The sequence below is a fragment of the Apis laboriosa genome, unplaced genomic scaffold (genome assembly GCF_014066325.1).
Source record: "Apis laboriosa isolate Shangri-la unplaced genomic scaffold, ASM1406632v1 scaffold42_cov153, whole genome shotgun sequence".
Lineage (NCBI taxonomy): Eukaryota > Metazoa > Arthropoda > Insecta > Hymenoptera > Apidae > Apis > Apis laboriosa.
The window spans coordinates 1,178,000-1,198,753 of NW_025223257.1; the positions used below are offsets into that span (position 1 = coordinate 1,178,000).

Consider the following 20,754-nt stretch of genomic DNA (forward strand, 5'->3'; position numbering starts at 1 on the left):
AATTATAGCGACAAAGTTTCATGCGATATATATTGGCGAGATTTTCGTGCGGATTATCGTGGAAACGGGCGAAATATCTACTAATTTTCTCGTTTAAAAGTTTGCAATCGCATAACTGTACGAGCGTACGTACATTCCTCTATTGCTCTCGAATACCTTCGTACAATTTGTACCTGAAAAATTCGCAAGCTTATTATGGGGATAGAGGACGGGGAACGCGATTTAAATATAAAGGGAATGAAAAGTCGAGTCTATTACCTCACGGGTGAAAGGGACACAATGAAGAGTAATTGTATCTGTAAGAAATTGAAAATCCTCTTTGGAAAGTTTCCGCTTGGTGAAAATTGTATTTTCTCAAATCCGAAGAGAGAGTGGGTGGATCGATCGAGGTAAAATTTACGAATTTCTATCGGAAAAATCTTTGCGTCGTCCAAAGACGAACGAGAATTTTTCCAACGGAATTTTATCCCGTTCTAATTCGACCGTTCGTGCTATTGATTCGAATTAAAAAAAAAAAAAAAATAAAATAAAAAAAAAAGAAAACGAGAGAACGCGGAGATTAATTTCGCACAAATGGATTGACACGGGGAAAACTTCCAATGAAGTTTTCATTGCATCGTCGACATATGTACATCTGTCATACCGAATCGGAGAAATATGCAATAAAAGCGCGCGCGCGACCCATGGCCGACGATTTATCGCCGGGATTTTGATTAAAAATATTTTTTAATCATCCCTGACGTTGATATAAAAACATGGAGTATTTATTCGCCCCTCGCCCGTGACATTGCTTTCCGGCTTCATTTAAATTTAATTTGACAAATGCCGATGTGAAATTAGACTGGCCGGCGGTCTTTAAATTTATCCACGTGTATTCTATTCGAATCCCTCGACACAATGCAGGGAGACGACACATCCCTGAGATGGAAACCCGTGGAACTAATGGTACGTGCACAAGCGTTGTAACTATCCGACCGAAAATAAACCTTCGTTTTCACGATGCTTCGCTTACTTATTCGCGTCTGCTGAGAATGCGGCTCGTCGTAGCCCTCCGGTTTGTCAGGATCTGGAAAAAGAAACAATGGATATATATATAAGTAGTATTTTGTCACACACACACACACACGGTCGAATTTCGTAACCGGATAAATAACGTCGAAAGCCGAGGATTTTATGCAATGCGTGCTCGTTCCTTTTTTCCCCCCCGTACTCTCGTTACATTCGTATTTCCAAGCATTACCATATAATTAAAAATCGCAGTCGGAGGGAGGGGAAGGAGGAGGAGGAGGAGGAGAAGGAGGATCGAGCACGGGAAAATATTCAACGAGGTTAGCGGTCGGTCAAGCTATTAAACGAAGCTCCGGTTTAAGGACAATTCAATTTAGCGGGTGGATTTAAATAAAGAAGAGAGAGAGAGAGAGAGAGAGAGAGAGAGAGAGAGAGAGAGAGAGAGAGAGAAAGAGAATGGGAGGAACTGCAATTACCTCGCACGGACAGCTGAACAGCATACATCATTTTGGGCTCGGTGTTCACCTGGCATTCGTACTTGCCCGAATCCGTCTTCCTCGCGTTGTCCAGCCTGAGCGTCCACGCGTCGCTACCCGGTGTGTGCAGAGGTCCGAATCTCGCGTCCGAGCTGAACAGGGTGTTTCCTGACGTGAGAATGTGAAGGTCCCTGCTTCTCATCCAGGACACCTGAAACAAGGCCAGCCAGCACGTTGAAATTACATCCTGATGGAATTACCGTCGCATTAAACGACGGAATTGCCTCGAGGATGATTCTTAATTACTTTGCGCCGGGAACATTTAAAAGGATTTATAAAATGATTTAAAATCAACTTCGAGCTGGTTTCGAAAATTATTATAAATTCATTTCTCTTTCTCTCTCTCTCTCTCTCGGCTTTTTCTTTCAAAGTCAAAGAGTTCATTTTCAAAAATACTTTTTTAATTGTTTTCGTTCGTAAGTACAATTTCAATGGAAACGCGACAAATTACGCGAGAATTTGTCAACGCGTCATTTGGGGTGGTTCGACGGGGTAAGCGGGTACGAGCGCGGTCTCTAAGCCCTTTTAAAACGGTAGCCCGAAGGAATGCACACTCGCGCTCGCGTAAATCAGCGCTCTCTTACGACTTATTTCCTTGCCGCCTAGCTACTTCACACCCGTGTTACGAGCGACGTAATACATAACATAGTAACGTGTTACGACGTCGTTACCTTATGGCCGAGATAAAGGATAGAGACTGTTAAAAGAAAGTTGGGAACGAAAGGGGGTGCGATATAAGGAGGAATTTAATGGAGCGACGCGTGAAAATTTCTTTCGTTTTGAAGGGGAGAAAGGAATTGGAATACATCCTCGTAACAAATTGTATCCTTGTATCAAAGAGGATTGCCCCGATTATCAAGTTTATGCGCGTATAATTTTATTAACCTCGTCCTGTTTTTAACTATTTTTATCGTGGCCAGCGACAATAACTCGGGAGGTAATTCAAACGCCAGTCCAACTTAATATACGATACGATTACTCTTTTCTTGCCGGTGGGAATAAAATGGCGATTTTCTTGTCGCTGGAAAAGTACCATTAATAAAACGCAGCAATGAACCGGTTCTCTGTTCCACGGCCATCTTTGACATATCTTATTGCTCCGGGCTAAATAATTAATCCTCGACCCCTTTCCACTCCACACACACACACACACATACACGATTCTGGTTGGGGAGGAAGGGGACGAGTAATGGGAGTTTACTGATTACTCAAATTCACGAGTTTCCTCGACTCGCGAACTATTTCCTACGCTTTCCATGGTTCATCAATTCTTATGATGAGTTTTCTTTCTACCATCGAATGCATGCAGGACGAACAATTTCATCCAAACGAGGATCTCGTTCTTCGTTTCCTTCCCCTTCTTTTCCAAAAATTGAAAGACTTCGATTTAATCCTCGAATCGTTAAAAAAAAAAAGAAAAGAACTAGACTAATTGACAAACAACAAACAATTCCTTAATAACAATGTATCCCATTGAAGCAAGACAACGACGTTTCGAAAAAAAAAGAAAAAGAAATAGAAGGAAGATAGAAGAGCAGAGGTATATGTAATTCCTTCTGATTATCCATTCTCTTTCGAAAGTCTGTCTCGTTCGTCTTGTTATGAGCAAAAGTTTGCAAAAGCGACCCTCTTGCTCGAGTGGCGGGCGTAACACCGGGAGGATGCTCGAGAAAGGGATGCGCCGCGCTTTTCCCCGTCGCGATTAATATTTTCTCGCGATCTTGAAGAGATGGAAGAACCATTTTGAAGAACGAACCGATGGGGAGCGAAGGACAACGACGACGTTGACGTCGAATATGGTCACTGAACACCGCCCTTATCCGATGCTCGTATTTTTCAACGTTCGACCCGTTCGCAAACGGGTGGGATATTAGATATCCGGTTATCGGGTTGCAGTCATTTCCGATCTGCATCCAGAGTTACCATTTTACCTATCGATCGGTACACGAGAGAGAGAGAGAGAGAGAAAGAGAGAGACACGAGTGGCAAAAAAACAAGGACGGGATGAACGATCGAATCGAATGATTTGTTTGGGACAAAAAGGGGGGGCGGCGGAGAAGAAGAATGAAATCGAAATGGCGGAAAAGACGAAGAATCTAAATTGCGATCGATTCCGCCCCCTCTCTCCCCCACCCCTTCCCGATTTTTAATAATGTCGTAGAATCGAGGGAGGGGGGAGGAAGCGAGATCGGGAAGTCGCTCGACGATGTTTTCGTTGCGAAACCGGAAAGGGGAGAGGGGGGATGCAATAATCCGGCAGTGACAAAAAGAGATACCAATCCCCTGCCTCGGATACCGATTCACCCATCCGTAGATTTATCGTTGTTATTAAAACAACCGTGGCGATACCGGCCATGCTCGCCGGACGGGAGTAGATATTATTCAGGGTGTGGAACAAAAGAAGCTTGGATTAATCGGTAATTAAATCGATGCCGGGCAAACCACCGATACACACGCTACCAATTTTTTTTTTTCCGCACTTTCTCCTCCCCTCCAGGATAATCCTATCCTGGATGATGGAATCGTTTTTCGTACATATTAAAATATATATACTTCTCCGCTATATATACTCCTCCGCTTTTGTTTCATCAATTTCAAGATCATGTTCGCACCTCCTCCGTTTAATTTCAATCTTGGCATAGAACGACCTCCCTCCAATCCCTTTTCGAGGAAAACAATCTTCGAAAAAATGAAAGTCGCGGGGAAGGAGGCAAGAAGAAATTTTGCTCGGCTCGGCTCGGCTCGGCTCGGCTCGAAGAGGAATCGATTGGAGGTGCGGCGAGGGGGGAGGGGGTCTGTGTGGAAATCGGGTTTGGACGTAACGAGAAGAAAATTCAGCGCCGTGTGCGGCTGATTTATACAATAATAACGTAAGCGGCACACGGGGGAGGTCGTAATGGTCCACACGGGTGGGATGCAGTTTAGCGGAGGGGGTGGGTCATAACGTTAGGGAGGGGTGGGAAGAATGTACGGCGTGGCAGGGGCCCCGGTGTATCACGGCATTTGGTCGTATGCCAGTTTACTCGAGTATACGATTCGCCGTGCGAGGATGGGGGCAGAAATAGAGAAGCGGGTTTGAGGTGGAAGGCGAGCGAAGAGGAGAGCAAAAGATGGAAAAACGGTGCGCAAGGGGGATGTGTTTGCCCGCGCGGGGAGACAAAAGGACGGGAGCAATATACGGGAGCCGACATAACCGCTTTCATCTGCTACGTCGACACCGGAACCGGATAAAAATGCAACCTCCTACCAAGTCGTTTCACCGCAACCTTACGAGCCTCGCTGCTCGTTCTACGCGCTCCTCTCTTCGAGGAGGAACTACCTTATGGCCGCCATTCGCCTCGCAACCCCCGTTTGGCCGGGGGATCGACCGTACGTACGCCACCGACACACCGATTCTTCCCTCCGCTCGAGCGTTTCTTAAATTAGACCACGTTTCCGCGTCGCCGCGAGGAAATTTCCCTCCTGCTCCCGGATCCCTTGTAAACGCCCCTTCTCTTCTCCGCGCGAAATGAATCTTTTTGAAACGAATCCGGGAGGAGGGGAAAATTCTTCTCTTCCAATTCCGGGAAGGAAGAAGAAGAAGAGGTCGAAGGAGGTTGACGCGGAAGAGAATGCGGAGATGGAGTGTTGGAGATTAACGGATTAAAGGATTGCCGGTTTTTGGGAGGAATAGTTGTGAAAAGTATCCATCGTTGTGAAATCCATCGAAAGAAGAGAAGGGTTTGGAGAGGAATGAAATCGGAAAGCGCGAGAGATTTTGCCTGTACAGGGTATATATTTGTAACAGGTGGTAGAGGAGGTAGATTCGGCCTCTGAATAGAATTTGTTGGCGGAAGACTGCTACCACGTTTTCAAGAAAGTTCGGTTTAGAGAGTTCGCCGAGTGTGAATGTAGTTAATAACCGAGTCTCTGACTTCGTCGAGAGATTGTTGACTTTGAAGTAATAATAATCTCGGAGTTCAATTCTGGCTGGCGAGACGCGAATCTGGGACAAAACGAATTTCTGCGCGCCCGATTCCGATTTATTTTCTTCGATTAAATTTCGCTCAGTCGTGTTTCGCTCTTCTCGAAACGGAAGAGGAGGGATGAGAGAAATTGAAAAAGTAACGAGGTGTTGTTAAACGCGATTCGTTTCGATGCTTTTCCACATTCTAACGCGTTCATCCCCCGATCCCTCTCCGTTGGAAACGGGCGTTGGAGGAAGGAAGTTCACGATGAATAATGTGTAACTTCCTTTTCACCCCTTGCCTAAGTGGGGAGAAACTGAAGTTGCGGATGGGGGAGGGGAAAAAAGTTGATGGGTTTCAACGATGAACCATCGAATCGTACAATCGAATCACTGTTCTTTGGCTAAATTATTTACTCTCTTTCCAACGGTGGTGAGAAGGATAAGAATTGCGCTTCCTTCCGGACCACGATACCATTATCCTCGCTTTTGAATCGAATCCGCTCGATTCCGTCACGGATTTTCGCTCTCGCCGGAACTTTTCGATGAATGGAGCTTGTCGGATGATTCTTCGAGCCGCGACTTTCCTCCGTCCGAAAACACGAACTCCGATTTTTCGTTCGTTAATTGTTCGCGATTGTCGAATAATTTTATGGAATTATTCCTCGCTTTTTACCCCTTGCCTGGATATCTCAACTTACTTTCAATCCTTTCATTCTCTCATCGAGGAATTTTATATTTCAGAACGAATTAGAATAACGATATATTTAATAATAACTTTCGAAACTCACGTACGCATAGTAATATAGCACATAGTAATATAACTGGGACACCATTTCCTCGCGTTTCCACTTTTTTTATATTTTTTTTTTATATGATCTTCTTTAAGATAAAATCAATGAGATTTATCGCGAAGCAAGACACTATTAATGTTCGAAGTACAGAGGGAGCGTAGAGAGGGAAGTCGATAATTTTTTGCGTCAACCGATACGAAAATGCTCGCCGTCCGTTTTTTAATCCGATTTCGTTTATCGAGAAAAGTCGAATATCGTTCGTGAAAAAAATTGCGTCGCCGACGCGAGAAACGACATACACAGGCCGTCTATCCGTCAAAGCGGATTACGCGGGCCGACCAGTGCTGCTCGTTCGTGATTTTTTTCCAGCTTTCGACAACCACGACGCTTTCGAAATCGTCGAAGATCGAATAATTAACTCGGCGTGTATCGATTCTATTCCCTCCGTGTTCATTCAAGTGTTGCAACAGTATACGCGTTCACGCCACTGCGTGAAAAAAAATCAATCGAGACTCTTTTTTGTTCTTTTATCCCCTCGATACGAAATTTTGTTTCCTCGCTTCATTTTTCAGAAATGAAGGGGGAAAAAAAGAAGAGGAAGGGAAAAAACGAATTGTTTATTTCGAAAACGAGCGGTATAAAAGTACATTGAAGACAGACACGATTCGATCCAAAGCTCGTTGTTATTCGATTATCGCCAATTTTTTTTAACGAGCATATCGACGCCGTCGATGATGAAATGTGGGCGCGGTCGCATAAACCTGACCCCGACTAACCTAAACTAATCGGTGACCAACAACGGTCCCGGGTCACTGAGCTTTTATCGATTACCTTTCTTGCGCTACACGTTGCTTTAGCCTAGACGGTAATACCGTTCGATTAACCATACCCTTCTAATGTCTTGCTTCGTGAATTCGAAAGGGTTTAAAAATAAAAAATAAAAAATCTCGAAAACGATCCAATCTCGCCACGATCCATGCCACGATATATTTAAACCGAATCTGCGAATTTGCATTGGAAAATTTAAACGTAATTCGAAGGAAGAATTCAAAGGAGGAAATTCAAAGCCAAGGCGAAGATTTCGACAAAGATTCGAAATCTCTTCTCTCTGCTTGTACAAGGATAAGATCCCGAGGAGTGGCTTTAAGTCAGTCGTAAAATCGAAGGTAGAAAGACGAACACCGTGTTCCTCGTTCCGTTCCATTGGAGAGAATTCGAAGACACAAGGGTCATAGAAATGGCGTTCTGGCTGTTTGCATGCACGCAACCAGAAACGATTGCCATTTTATTCCCCTTTGGATTTCAAGGCGATTTCCATCCAGTGATCGCGATCCCTCCGATTATTCTTTGCCCAAGTTACTTCATTTCGAATTTTTTCGCCTACTTTTTTTTTCTCTCCCTCTTATTTCACCATTTCAATCGTACGAAACTCACGGTCACAAGTTTCGTCGCGTACAACAATAGTGTCGATTCAATTAATTCTCTCTCTCTAAAAAAAAATCACATTTAAGACACATTAAGAGAATCAAATACGAATACTAAAAATTGTTCGAGGAATCTTCGCGACGAAGAGAAAAGAAAGAGGAGGAGGGAGATAACCGAAATCTTTCACTTGGGATCTCTCGGTTTCTCGTTCTTTTCACATCCTCCTTCGTTAATATTTTTCTCGAATATAAACGCGTAATATATCCTCCTTTTTCGCGCGATCGATTGAATTTCTCGTGTGGGTTTAACCGTGAGAAGGAGCGAGCGCGTATCGTGAAATTTACATTTCAAATTCGTGAAAAATAACCGAGGATTTCTCTTCTCCTCGGGAGTGGTATTCTCGGAGGTCGGAGGGGGACGTGGTTGTTCGCGATAAGTAACGTTCTCAGGGGGAGGAGAAGTCGCGCGAGAAGTTTGGAATCGGGTCGAATTATCGTCATCGTCATCGCTGACATTTCGTACGGAATCCGGCCACGGAAAGAGGGGAGCAGCGAGAATTATCCCGAGTTACGCTTCCATCTAGGCCATGAATTTATTATCATCATCGCGGCTCCACAATCTCGCAGCTCCTCCTCAAGGCGCGTATTAATTTTTCAAACGGCTTGTTGTGTGCACGCTCTTTTAAAAGATTTCAATAGTCTAAATAGAGAGGAAACTAATGCTACAAACGAGGAGGAGTTATATAAATGTTACGCAATTATATAATACCGATGGATGATCTTCCCCTCCCTTTCATCCTTCCATTTCGTTTTTCCATCATCTTTGCCTCGTAACAGCGCTTGAGAATGCGAGTAGATACGTAAGGCGAGACAGATAAAAAAAAAAGAGACCTCGCATCCATCGCCACGATTCGATCGCGAAAGAAGAAGCTAGAGACTCTCTCGTGAATGAGAATTAAAAAGAGTGATCTTTCTTCTCGCTTGGTGGATGATGCAGCTTTGATAAACGTGCAAGGAAAGCGAGAGGAGAAAGGGAGAAGGGGGGGAGGGAAGGAATCAAACTGTCGACGCAGTTTCTTAGCGAGGTAACTTCGTTAGGACATCAAAGATCTTGCGCGTCGCGAGGATTGTAGTATTATAAAGGGAGGGCAGCGAAGAGAAGAAAGGGCTGAAAGAAAAAGAAAGAGGAGGAGTATATCGTCCCCTTGATTCGCCTGAAGCGGATAGCGATGGAAAGTGAATAGAAGTGGATCGTAGTAGTGAGCCGAGCTGTGGCGATTACGTCACAGAGAAAGTGCGTGAAGTGAATTCTGCCGGGTAAATGTATTTTCTTTTTCCCTCTTTTTGCCCCCTTTCCTTTCTTCGCTCTGAGAAGACGCGAAATGTCGGACGGACGTGGTTTTTTTTTTTTTTTTTTTTATACTTTATATATCTATATAAGAGAGAAAAAGAGTGTGAACAGTGAATGAATGATAAAGATCGTTATAACAATCGTTAAACGCTTTCGTTTAGCGCAACTAGTACGTGAAAAAGGCGTGAAACATAAGGGAGGGATAAAGGTGATGGCAAGGGTGATGGCAAGGTTCTGAAAGGGTTAGGTGGTTGAATCCAGCATGGCTGCCTGTCGGATATAAATGGGGAGGGAGGGGGTGGGGAGGAGGAAGGCACAAGGGGCTACGCGTGCACCCCTCACGAGTCTTGCATTTTGCATACTGATGAGACCGCTTTCGAGCCACTTCACCTTCCATTTCCTTTCTTCAACTTCTTCAGTCTTCAACGTCTTAATAATTGGCGCGAGGAAGGAAATTCTTCTTCTTCTCGAAAAGTCATCGAGAATTTGATCGTCGCGTTCCATTCTGTTTTTTTTTCTTTCTTTTTTTTTTTTTCTCTCTCTCTCTACTCCCCTTCGGCTGTTTCAACCGTTCCTTTTCGAACAAACGAGATTGAATCTGTGTGAAGTGATGCGCATGAAATGCTTCGAATTCAATTACATAGGAGAATTTTACATTTGTTTTTTTGTTTTCGTGAGCGACTCTCGTGACCGAATTCTTTTATATGAGCGACATTTTGCGGTTTGAGTTTTCAAACCTGCGGGATCGAGAGATCGTTACGCGGTGCATTACGCGCGAATAACGCGATTATTCAAAAGCCCTGTATAGGGAAGATTTAGCGTCTCTCTCGCTATTCTCATTCTGTTATTATATAAATTATTTCGTCGATGGTATTTCGCGAGAAAATACCGATATAATAATTAGACGATCCGCGGCGAGATCGACAATCGGCATAACGTGACGGTAAGCTGTAGAAGGAATTGTTGTCCTTGGGCTTGTCTTTTACGCTTTATTGATAAAATATTTCTTGAGATTCGTCTTATTCGCGACGTTTTTAAATGATGATTTTAATTTAACCGATGATAATCAGCGGTAGAAAAAAATACTTTTACTTGTGTATTGTAAAAATACGCTTTATAGATTATAATGAGATTTTATGCATCCACGACGTCTCTGAATGGATAATGAATATTCATCTGTACAATTCGACACTAACAATAAGCGATTAACGTTAATAACTCGAGTAATTTCACCTCTATTTAATTCGAAATTACTCACGCCAAAATTATATTATTTTGTCATGCGAAAGTACCAACGATTGAAAATATTAATATGATTTCCAATAGAAATCGTATTAATAAATATCGGTCGTTGATTTTTTTTTTTCTTCGTTCAATTAGGACGATGAAAATACCCGATGAAAAACAGTAGTGTTCTCCTTCGAGTTTCTTATTCTTATTAATTATTTCCACCACGATAATTTTCCTTCGATGGATAACAAACGTCAGACAAACAAGAAATTCGCGATCGATTGGAAACTATCCAGGGAAACACGTGTGCAACGTGTCCCTACGCGTCCCTACGCGTCGTTTATTTTCCACAATTGTGCATCCCTTTATCGTAATTACTTACCGTAAACTTATCAACTTAATCTCGATTCGAAATGACGAATTTTCTTCGTTCCTTCGAGTAAAGTAAAGTAATTTTTTTCTAGCATATATAATAAAAGTTGTTGAAATTTTCAATTTCAATTTCCCAAGTGTTCAATAATGGTAAAGAAAGGAACGAGTAAAATTGTGTGTAAAAACAATTTTCGCGTTTTTATAATATCTCTCGTGTCCTGTACAAAATGCAGCTTTTCCCTCGAGGATCTTTGAACGGTGTTCAAAAGTGGAAAAAATAAGAAGGAAACGAAAAATACGCGAAACGAAAAATAGACAAAGGAAGGATGAAAAAGGGTTTACGAGGTGGAATGTCATTGGAGCGTTGTGTAACGTGTCCGGGCTTATTTTTCCGCGTTCCAAATTGCACGGTCTCGGGCAAAGAATGACGGTTGTCGCCTGATTGCTCGGTTGAACGAATGAAATCCACGAGGTGCGTGGGTGTCGAGTTTCGTCCAGCGTTGACCAACAGCTGGATGCACGCAATTGTCGTAAATTTGAAAAGTCATTTCTTTTTTTTTTTATTTTTTTTATTTTTCTTTCGTTTCGTTTTTGTTTTGCGTTAAAAATCCGCGAACAAAATAGAAAGAGAGAGAGAGAGAGAGGAGTTAGGATCGCCTGTTATCCCGGTTTTTCGGTAACAAGGGGATAAAATTGAGGCGAAACCGGGAAAAGGGAAATTTGTCTTGATAGAGAGAGATTCGTGTCATTAATCGAGTAAACGAAGCGGTTGAACGTTTGATACGGCTGATATTTTTGAGTAATGAGGACGACATTTATCGTTTCGTCCCGCGGGCAAGGCAGCCACGTTTTCCAGGACGGAACGCGGCATCGACACACGGATGGAGGACGAAAATTGCGTGTCAGAGCGGAGAGATAGAATATCCGCCGGCCCGCCTATGAATTTTTATTTTATACGCTTTCAACGTTTTCAAGCTGGGAATAGGCTACAATTTTTCTGTCCCGTCCGGTAAGTGGCTGTCCGGTCTACCGATGGCGTTTTCCACAATACTGAATATCTGATGGTTCCATCCATGGTGACATTGAAAAAGTCGAATAATCTGGACTCGAAATAACAGCCTCGATTTTCGCCTCTCTTCGCGCTTCTTTCTTTCTTTCTTTCTTTTTTTTTTTTTCACGCATCTCTCATATTCCCAACAATAATAACGAATAACTTCCATTTAATGAATTTCGCTCAATTAAAAATTGTTATCGCGTATCGGCGTCAATTACGACCAATCATCGATTCGTATGGTATATATATACGAAGAATGTTGTTGTAAACAGCGCATCGTTTTTCCGCTCTGTAACTTGTTGATTATTAATTTCGACGGCGTGCCGCCACAAACGAAATGAAATAAATATTTCGATATCGATGATTCCGTCGGAATCAATTCCATCTCAATTTCCGATAACTGTTCTCCGTAAAAATAACTAGTAATTAATAAAAAAAAAAAAAAGAGAGAGAGAGAGAGAGAGAAAGAGAGAAATAAAACGCTGTCGAAGAAGATTGCACAATTTCGAAAATATCGATTTACCGATAGAATCAAGCTCGAACAATTGGAGATGGAGATAAGAAAGCAGTGGAAGACGTTTGTCATTTTGGATCCACTTACAGATACATCTCCCCTTCTAAGATCCGCCGTTAATTATCGTCGACGAAATTCCTTGGCTAAGTCCAGTAAACCTGACTTAAGGCAAACTCTGTTCCACTTTCGTTTAAAATTTAAGCAGAGCTTCGAACTCGGCTTAGGGGCATCTTCTGTTTCGGCTACGTGTAATTCACCACCACCGATTCTCCGCCGTTACTTTAACGCCATCGTATCGAGAATTCTATCGAGATTAGACGATCGAGAGTGCACGATTACGTTGGTCTATCGTTATTATTTGTCCCACTTTCTGTACGAGCGCTCTACGATCAACTTTCGAACACGTTCGATCCTTCTTTCCTATTATTCGCAAAACTTTATCATTTTCTTTTTTTTCCTTCGGATGGAAGCTCGAAGATGAAACTTTTGGATCCGCAATTCTCTCGATTAGAAAATATTCTTTTAGGAAGAGGAGGAATAAACGAGGAATAAAGAAAAGGATTTATTATTTTTCGTAATTTCTCTTTCGAAGGTTAAACTGTTTGGTGGTGGGGAATTTTTTTCGATGATCGATACACGCGTTACGTTTCCCAGTCGGCTAACTCGACTGGAAAGTTGAGAAACCGTCTCCCGTTAAGTAGGATAAAGAACACCGTCGGAAGATTATGAAATATATCTGCCTCCCATCGTTTGTACTGTATTATTACGATGAAAGAGGATTACCCAATAATTTTCCGGAGACTGAATACCAGGATCATCTGCAAGAATCCGTTGACTCAGGTTATTTCTCGTCTATCCCTCGTCCTTCCCCTCGTAATTCTTCCTCCTCGTTCAACGTTGCCCCCTTAACAATCACGGCTAACAACAATTCCATTAAAGTCTCTCGAGTGCTCTTTCAATTTGCAAAGCTGCGCCTAAATTTTCAATTATGAATAAACTACTGCGCCGAGAAAACATTGAGAAACTGGAAAGGTTTTTCGGAGGAGAACAAAGTTTCTCCTCCGGCGAAAGGGGAAGGAAGAAGAATCTCGTAAAATTTTCGAACTAACCCGAGTCCCGAATCAAAAGAGGGGTGGGGAGGAAGGGCGAGGAAAAATGAATACGAAACTATTTCGCGGCAAGAGGCAACTTTTCTGCCATCCTTCCCCTATCCATCAGCGTTTCACCCTTTCCCCTCATCAAGCGCGAAAATCGCGAGCGAAGTTTCAATTTTGCATTCGACCAGCTCCACCAACGAGTTTTCCACCTTCGAACGCGTGGCCCCCGGATAACGCGCCGGTCGATGCGCTTTCACGCTGCCAGCGGAGCGGGAGTTAAATTTCAAAGGAAACTCATTCGAAACTTCGATGCCGGCCAAACGCGGCCGTGCCTTGGAAAAACTACTTTTGTGCCGAATACCCGCCTCGGCATACCTCTCTGCCCTCTGCCCACCTTCGGCAAACTCCTCATCCTTTCCTCGGCATCCGCGAGGAAGGATTGAAAGGAGAGGAGGATCCCGCTACTGCGTTGGATATTTCAAAACCAGATGCTTTCGAGGGGGGGAAGGAGGGGGCGAAGAAAGGATCCGAGGAAGAGGCAACAAAGGCGAAAGGGCTTGGAACGCGCCTCCGCGGTATGCCGTCCTGATACAACCCGCGAGAAAGATCGATGAACCACCCGACTTCCTTTCCAACCACCGGCGCAGCGACACCTGCTCCCCAATTGCACAACTTTTCCCGCCAACTTCACCCCGCTCTTTGTTCGTGGTCGCTCTGGACACTCGTGCACCCCGTGCTCCCCGTTCAGGATTGTACGCTGTGAATTTCTTTTTTGGGAAGCGCGATTTTTATTGGGAGAAATTTTTCACGATTCTTTTTTTTTTTTTTTTTTTTTTTTTTTTGTTTTAGTAAGCAAAAATTTGCGGAAGGGAAGAAAATCGGATTTAAATGAGATCAGTTGATATCAAGTTGTTCGAAACTTTGGGGAGAAATTCCATTTTCTCGAATCGACGTGAGGAAACCGCAGCATCCCCGAAACCCCCGCGATCCCGACGATGGCAAAGGGTAAACGAGAATCGATCGGCGTCGATAAGGGCGTTTCGATGGAAATTCGCATCGTTACCCGGAAAGAATTTCCCGAATTCTAAGCCCCTCCCTCGTTCGTTTAACCAGGCATTTCGGCCGAATGGAAGAAGAATCCAATCGCGACACGGAACGAGGTGAAGAAATAAAGAAAGGGTTTGGAGGGAGGATTATCAAATCTCGTTTCCCTTTAACAAATTTCCTTCTTAGCTTTCCTTTCGCTCGGAGCGGGAGCATCAACGGCATCCCCCGGCTCGGTCGAAAATCCATGGAACGAAGTTGAAACGGTCAAAGCACTTTCAACCTCTCTGCCTTCCTGATAACCAACCACCGAAAAAGATCGATCATCATCCGCGGCTACGATCCGCATTGAAATTCTCGTTCTCACGGGATTTTCCTTCCCCTCCTTCCACCTCCTTTCCCCTCTTCCACCTTGGCAGTTGATCTTTCTCGTTTTTCCTTTTCCCCCGTGTGATTCTCTCTTGATCTCGTCCAAAACGTATAAAACTGATCCGGCGGCAAAGCATCGTTCCTCTAGAAAACAGGAAGGAAACGAGAGAAGAATGGGCGAAGAAATGAGAGAAACAAGAAGAAGTAGTAGGGGAGAAGAAAGAAGGGCTGCCACGAAAAATTCATTTCACTTTCCCATGGAACGATCCCTCCTCCTTTTTTTATTCACCCCTGCAAATCCAGGATCATTTGAAATCAACCCACGGCCATGTCCACCCTCCCTTACACCAAAAGTCCTCATCTGTTCGAAAGCTACGATATCCACGCTGGCTGACTATAAATATATATATATATGTATACGTACGAGTGTATAGGAGAAGGGGGTGAGGGTGGAAGAAATCGCTGGACACTCTTCGTCCATCGAACGACGTTCCCCAGCCGTCCCTCTGTCCCCCATCCCCTCGGTAACACGGCAAACCCAAGACGCTGATCGAGTTTTCATCCCGGGTTTCCGCCGCGGGGGTCTCGTAACCACCTTCAACCCCTGATTTTTATTCGAGCCACACCGGCTTCATTTATAACTTGGTTCTCTTCGTCGAACCGTCTACTCGATACCTAAATTTTCTTCCCGACTGCCTCCACGAGATGTCTACGAGATTTTTTTCTCAGTCTCTATTTTTTTTTTTTGTTTTTTTCCTCCCTTTAACCTTTTAATTAGCCAATTAAAAGTTGTATCCTATCTCTCGTTACTACCTATCTGACTGTTGACGCGTTATTCGACAATTCGTTTCGGATTTTTCTTATGCTCGAGGAACTCGAGGTTGTTTATTAAAAATCTTGCAAACAATTCAAATTTCCGACGGATGAAACACAGGAACGTGCTCAAACAATAAATCGGTCTCGCGGATCGAATCGAGACTCGCAACTAGACCTCCTTTCCGTCGTTACCGACCAATTTTCCAGACGAGTTGCACCTTTTCGAGCCCGCGTAACGATCCCTATTATTATTATCCGGAAGTACTCGAGACGTTGTTATTCTCGCAAAGAAAAAAAAAAAAAGCCATCCTCCCCTCGAAGACTCAAACCTCGAAGAAAAGATCGAGACGTCGGAGAGAGGAGAAGTCGGACCCCTCTCGCATTGTGCCTCGCCCCTTTTGCAAAATTCGACCCTGTTCCCTCCTCCTTCGATGGAGGATCGCGGTATTAGCATAACGACATGCATGTATGTAGGAGAATCGTCGAAATCACGGCGAGAGATCCTCTCCCCCTTGCGAATTGCGAATTTCGACTGACCTTGGTATATATATATATACCTCCTCCAAACTCGAGAAAGGATTCCGCTTTTATAAATCATGCAAATCGTCCTCCATTTGAAAAGAAAGGAGACGAAGTTTCCCCGGGTAAACTATCCGCTAATTCTCGTTACCCTTGCCGCGCAAAAATTCTTCTCTCCCATCGTCGTAAAGCCATTTTTAATTTACATATCGCTCGTGGCGAGGGATTAATATATATGGGGAAGAAAAAGTTGGCTCCACGGTATTCGCAGAGTACAAGCTCGTTTCCGTTCGTGGTCGTGTAAAAAGTCAACGCGTATATAAGATGCGCCAAGTTGCACAAGTAAGTGTAACTTGCGTGTAATGCGCATTTTAGTGCCGCGTTTTACCACGTTGTTGAAAGGGGATTTGAAAATTTCTTTTTACCGCGTTGTCGAGGAACGCTTTCACAAACTCTTCGCGTACCCTGCTCGAGGGATTCGTGCTTTTTTTCCGTGTGTTCTCGACTTTTTTTTTCTTTTTTTAAATACGATGTTGCGAAAATACGCACGTTCGTCATCAACGATAGTTTATTATAGCCGCGATGTTCACGTGATAATTTACAATCACACGTTCGATAAGTCCAAACTTTGCTTCGAATGAAAAAATATATATATATAAAACGTTTTATCCGATCATCATCATCGATCCAGTATTCCAATGCGCGAAGGAGATACCGTCTCGTTCGACGTGAAAAGATGTCGTCTTGCCGATGGAACGAATTAATTCGAGAAACGTTCGTACAACGTTCGAATTCGAATCGGTTTCCAGACCGCGAGGAATTCTCCAAGGGTGGGATTACCACGTGCATACATATATGGAACAGCGGTCTGTATCCCCATGGATCCCTTTGCCGATTCTCATCGGGAATTTCTCGCGACCTTCGACCAGGGGGAGGGGGAGGGTGCGCGTCGGGATTACATCGGTATGGATTGCGCGTAATACCCTGTAAACCGCGCCAAGCTTTCTTTCTTCGTTTTTCTGCGCCGGCTTTCATCCCGCTGGAAAAGCGAGAACGATCCCTGTTAGTAGGGAATCATCAAAGCGTATCGTTTCTATCACGCCGCGTCACGTGATCGGGGAAACAACAGATCGAAACTACGATCTTTACGAGGCGGTCGGATCTCGTCACGCTCACGTGAAGCACGTGATTGGCAGGGCCGATCGTATCGCGGATTACACCGCGGATTTTCCGAATTTTCCGCCGAATTTTTCAATATCGCGTTATCCGGTGGAGGGGGAAGGAAGAGCGGGGTTCATTATTGTTTTATGGGTTTCGCGAGCAGGCTTAATTACGCGGATGATGCGGGGGGGAGAGGAGAAATCGCGCGGCGAGGGAATCGCAAACAATTCTCCGGCTAATTAGCCCGAATCCGGACGTAAATTGCCGATGAAATGGCTTTTAAAATCCATCGTGCTGGAGCGGTGGAAAAAAAAAGAAAAGAAAAGGAAAGGAAAGAAAAAAAAAAGAAACGAGGAGACAGAGCGGAGACGAGAAAGAACGTGGTAAAAAGGGGACGAAGAAAGCGTGGGAGGGTGGAGGAAAGGGTTGGAGATAAAACGTCCTTGAGGTCATTACTGTACCGCGGTTGGATCGTGGCAGCCTCGAAAGTTTCTTGGTCGGTTGCCAGAGATTGGCGCGAGCGAGCGCGTTCAAAAAATAGCGTTGAAAGAGGCGAGATACCCGATCGTCTCGTGGAATGAAAAAAAGGGAGCATAAGTCCAATGAGGGAGCGAGATTTCACGGGCCACTTAAAAACGATACTCGCGACGATTTCTTTTTCACCGAATTCTCTCGGTTCTTCTCGTGAGTTATGAAATATATATATATATATATATATATATATATGCTCGATCGGGCGTAGCTTTCATATTTCCTTCGTTGCCGCGGCGGTGCTTCGCTCCCTCGTTGTTTTCGCCGTGGAAACGTCCACGGTGATGTACTTTCCCGTCGGAAATACGAGTCCAATCGTTCATAAAGCTTCTCGGGTATTGCCTGGATGGCGCTTCACGATAGGTTCACCTACGCCCGACAATTTCTCCTTTTTCATCGCGTTCCACCGACATCCCCCTCCGCCACCCCTTGTCTTCCTCCGTTGCAAGGCCTTGCACCGCCAGAAACGTGATTCTCCATCATACGGATCGCCTCTGATGAAAATGGTGTTTGGAAATCTGATAAAGGGAACTACCATCGTAAATCGACCATTTCGACAAGCGTCCTCTTTATCTCGTGGAACCAGGATTACGATACTATATATATATATATATATATATATATATACGATACTATATATATATATATATATACAGCTAGATACGACGACATGAGTGATGTATAGATGAACCGACGCTCTTTCTTTCAGCGAAAAGAAAGGGCGATTCTCTTTTTTATACGTGGTCGAATTGGATCGACACACGTGAAACAGATATCGAGAGGGGCACGGAACAGATTCGTTCGAACGTCTTCTCTTGGCCGATTTGAAATTCAAAGGTCGGAATAAATTCCATCGCCGTTCTTTTGTCAGTTATATTAGATCTCCCCGAGGATTCCACGCGGCTTAAGTATAATTCCAGGGCACAATAACGTCTGGTAAAGTGCCATTCGGTAGCGCCACCCTGCAGATTATGGGCATTCCAGATGAACGCTAAACATTGTCGCTCATCCTCCTCGCGCGATCCGTGATAGTTGGGCGGGGAATCGAGCAAATGATATAAAACTGGAAACCTCGAATCTCCCTCGGGGTTCCCCGCTCTCGTAAAAATCTTCAATCGCGTATCTTTCCATACCGGCGATAAAAATTTTTATTCCTCGATCGCGAAGAGTAGGACCGCGAAACTTTTCTCTTTCTTTTTCTTTTTCTTTTTCTTTTTCTTTTTCCAAAAAAAATCGTCGAATTCGCGGATGTCACGGTCCGACGATGTTCCAGGGACAAGGGATTGACGTTGTATTTAAGTCGGGATCGACTGCTAGTTGGAATAATCTGTGCACGTCAACGAGAACGGTGTCATCAGTTTGACCCTGTTTTCACTTCGGTTCGATATTGCGATCCACGCCCCCGCGTCTAGATATTCGCTGATCGTGGTATCCACAGTAGCAATAACCGGTACACAGTCGATAGACCCTCTTACGGCCCGATTTTATCCTCCCTTTCTCCTCCTTTTCTTTCGCCTTCTCTCTTATTTTATACGAGAATATCCTCCCTCTCCCCACAGTTTTACCGCGCGTTCGCATGCGAGTATCGATATATCGTCGGCCAACGTAAGTCGAATTTCTTTTCCTTTCCACCGAGTGTATAATATTAATCGTACACTCACGAACGTAGCCTACGTAGCCCACGATAACGAGAATAAAAAATACTAGTGGCGGGAAATGGCGGAAGGAACAAAGCGTTTTTTAACGATAAAATTCGAGTCACGAAAAAGACAGCGGGGTGGGAGAGGGTATAGGATGCCTTACAGTTGCACGTTTTCCGAATCGGGGCTTTGGATCGAGAGGGGGGAATCTTCGTGGGAAAGCTCGCAACCGGCACGATTTTTTCGCCCCCGTGGAAATTCGTAAAGGACGAACCCCGGTCCTTCGATTATTCTCTACGCTCTTTCTCTCTTTCTTTCTTTCTACATTTTTCGTAAAGGATATATATATATATGTACGAGCTTTGCGAGTTGAAAATATCCGGATTTCGAAATATTCCACGTCCAAAATGTATAAACGAGTTCCATGAAAATTTCCCTCTTCCCTTCCGAATTTCTCCGTAATTTCTCGGATCTAGAGCGCGAGATAGAGGAGGAGGATGGGTTGAAATCAATGGGCGACAGATTCGAAATATGGCGGGCAGGTATCCCGGAAGTTGGAGCTAGTTTCCCAGCTACGATTCTCCGGGAACGACTGATCAGCGGAGTTTCCACAGTGTTTATTAACCGCAAGACAAGGAGAATCGCGAATCGTTCTCGAATGCAACGCCCGGGGCCATTCGACGAACTGTCTAGAATTATACCCACGAAGATTAGGAACGGGGAGAGAGAGAGAGAGAGAGAGATTGGCCAACCCAGCATGGACAGCTTTGGTATAGAATCCAGGAGTCCAAGATCACGACGTCTACTTGGAACGGTAACTCTGCATTGTCATGGTGATCGCGGCTGATAATGGACGATGGATTTGCGGGAATATCGACGGATAACCGTGCAGTTGCTTTGAAACGTTTCCAGTATTTGATGGAACGGTCTGGGAACGGATGGTGAGTATTTTTCCATCGATAATTCTATATATAAAATTTTTGATCTCTCTCGATGTTTGCGCTTCCATAATTGTAATTTAATATTTTTTTTCTTTCTTTTTTTTTTTTTTTTTGTATTATTTTCGCGAGTTATCGAATACCGTCAGTATTATATATATACATGCATACGGTATGCGTGATAGGACGGTATACGATGAAAAGAAAAAAAATAATAAAGGGGAAGAGTTAAAAAAAATAGTAGGATGGATATGAACATCATGACGATGGCCTCGATTTTTTTTACGAGCATTGTTATGCTGATAGAGTTCGAGAATGGAAAAAAAAGGGGGAGAAGGGGAATAAAAAGAGGGGTGAAACGCGGGAATGAATGGCAATACGCTTGTACAAACGCATTTGTTAACAATCGA

The 20,754-nt window shown here is 44.0% G+C and overlaps 1 protein-coding gene across 1 annotated transcript in view; it reads right to left on the reverse strand.

Moving 5' to 3' along the window:
- LOC122716071 overlaps positions 1-20,754 on the reverse strand; it is an 89,014-nt gene that overhangs the window by 13,142 nt on the left and 55,118 nt on the right. The window contains exons 4-5 of the mRNA XM_043938782.1: positions 1,485-1,695; positions 1,013-1,066 (exon numbers count right to left, since the gene is read on the reverse strand). Coding sequence (XP_043794717.1) covers positions 1,013-1,066; positions 1,485-1,695 — 265 coding nt within the window. The remainder of the gene's footprint in view (positions 1-1,012; positions 1,067-1,484; positions 1,696-20,754) is intronic.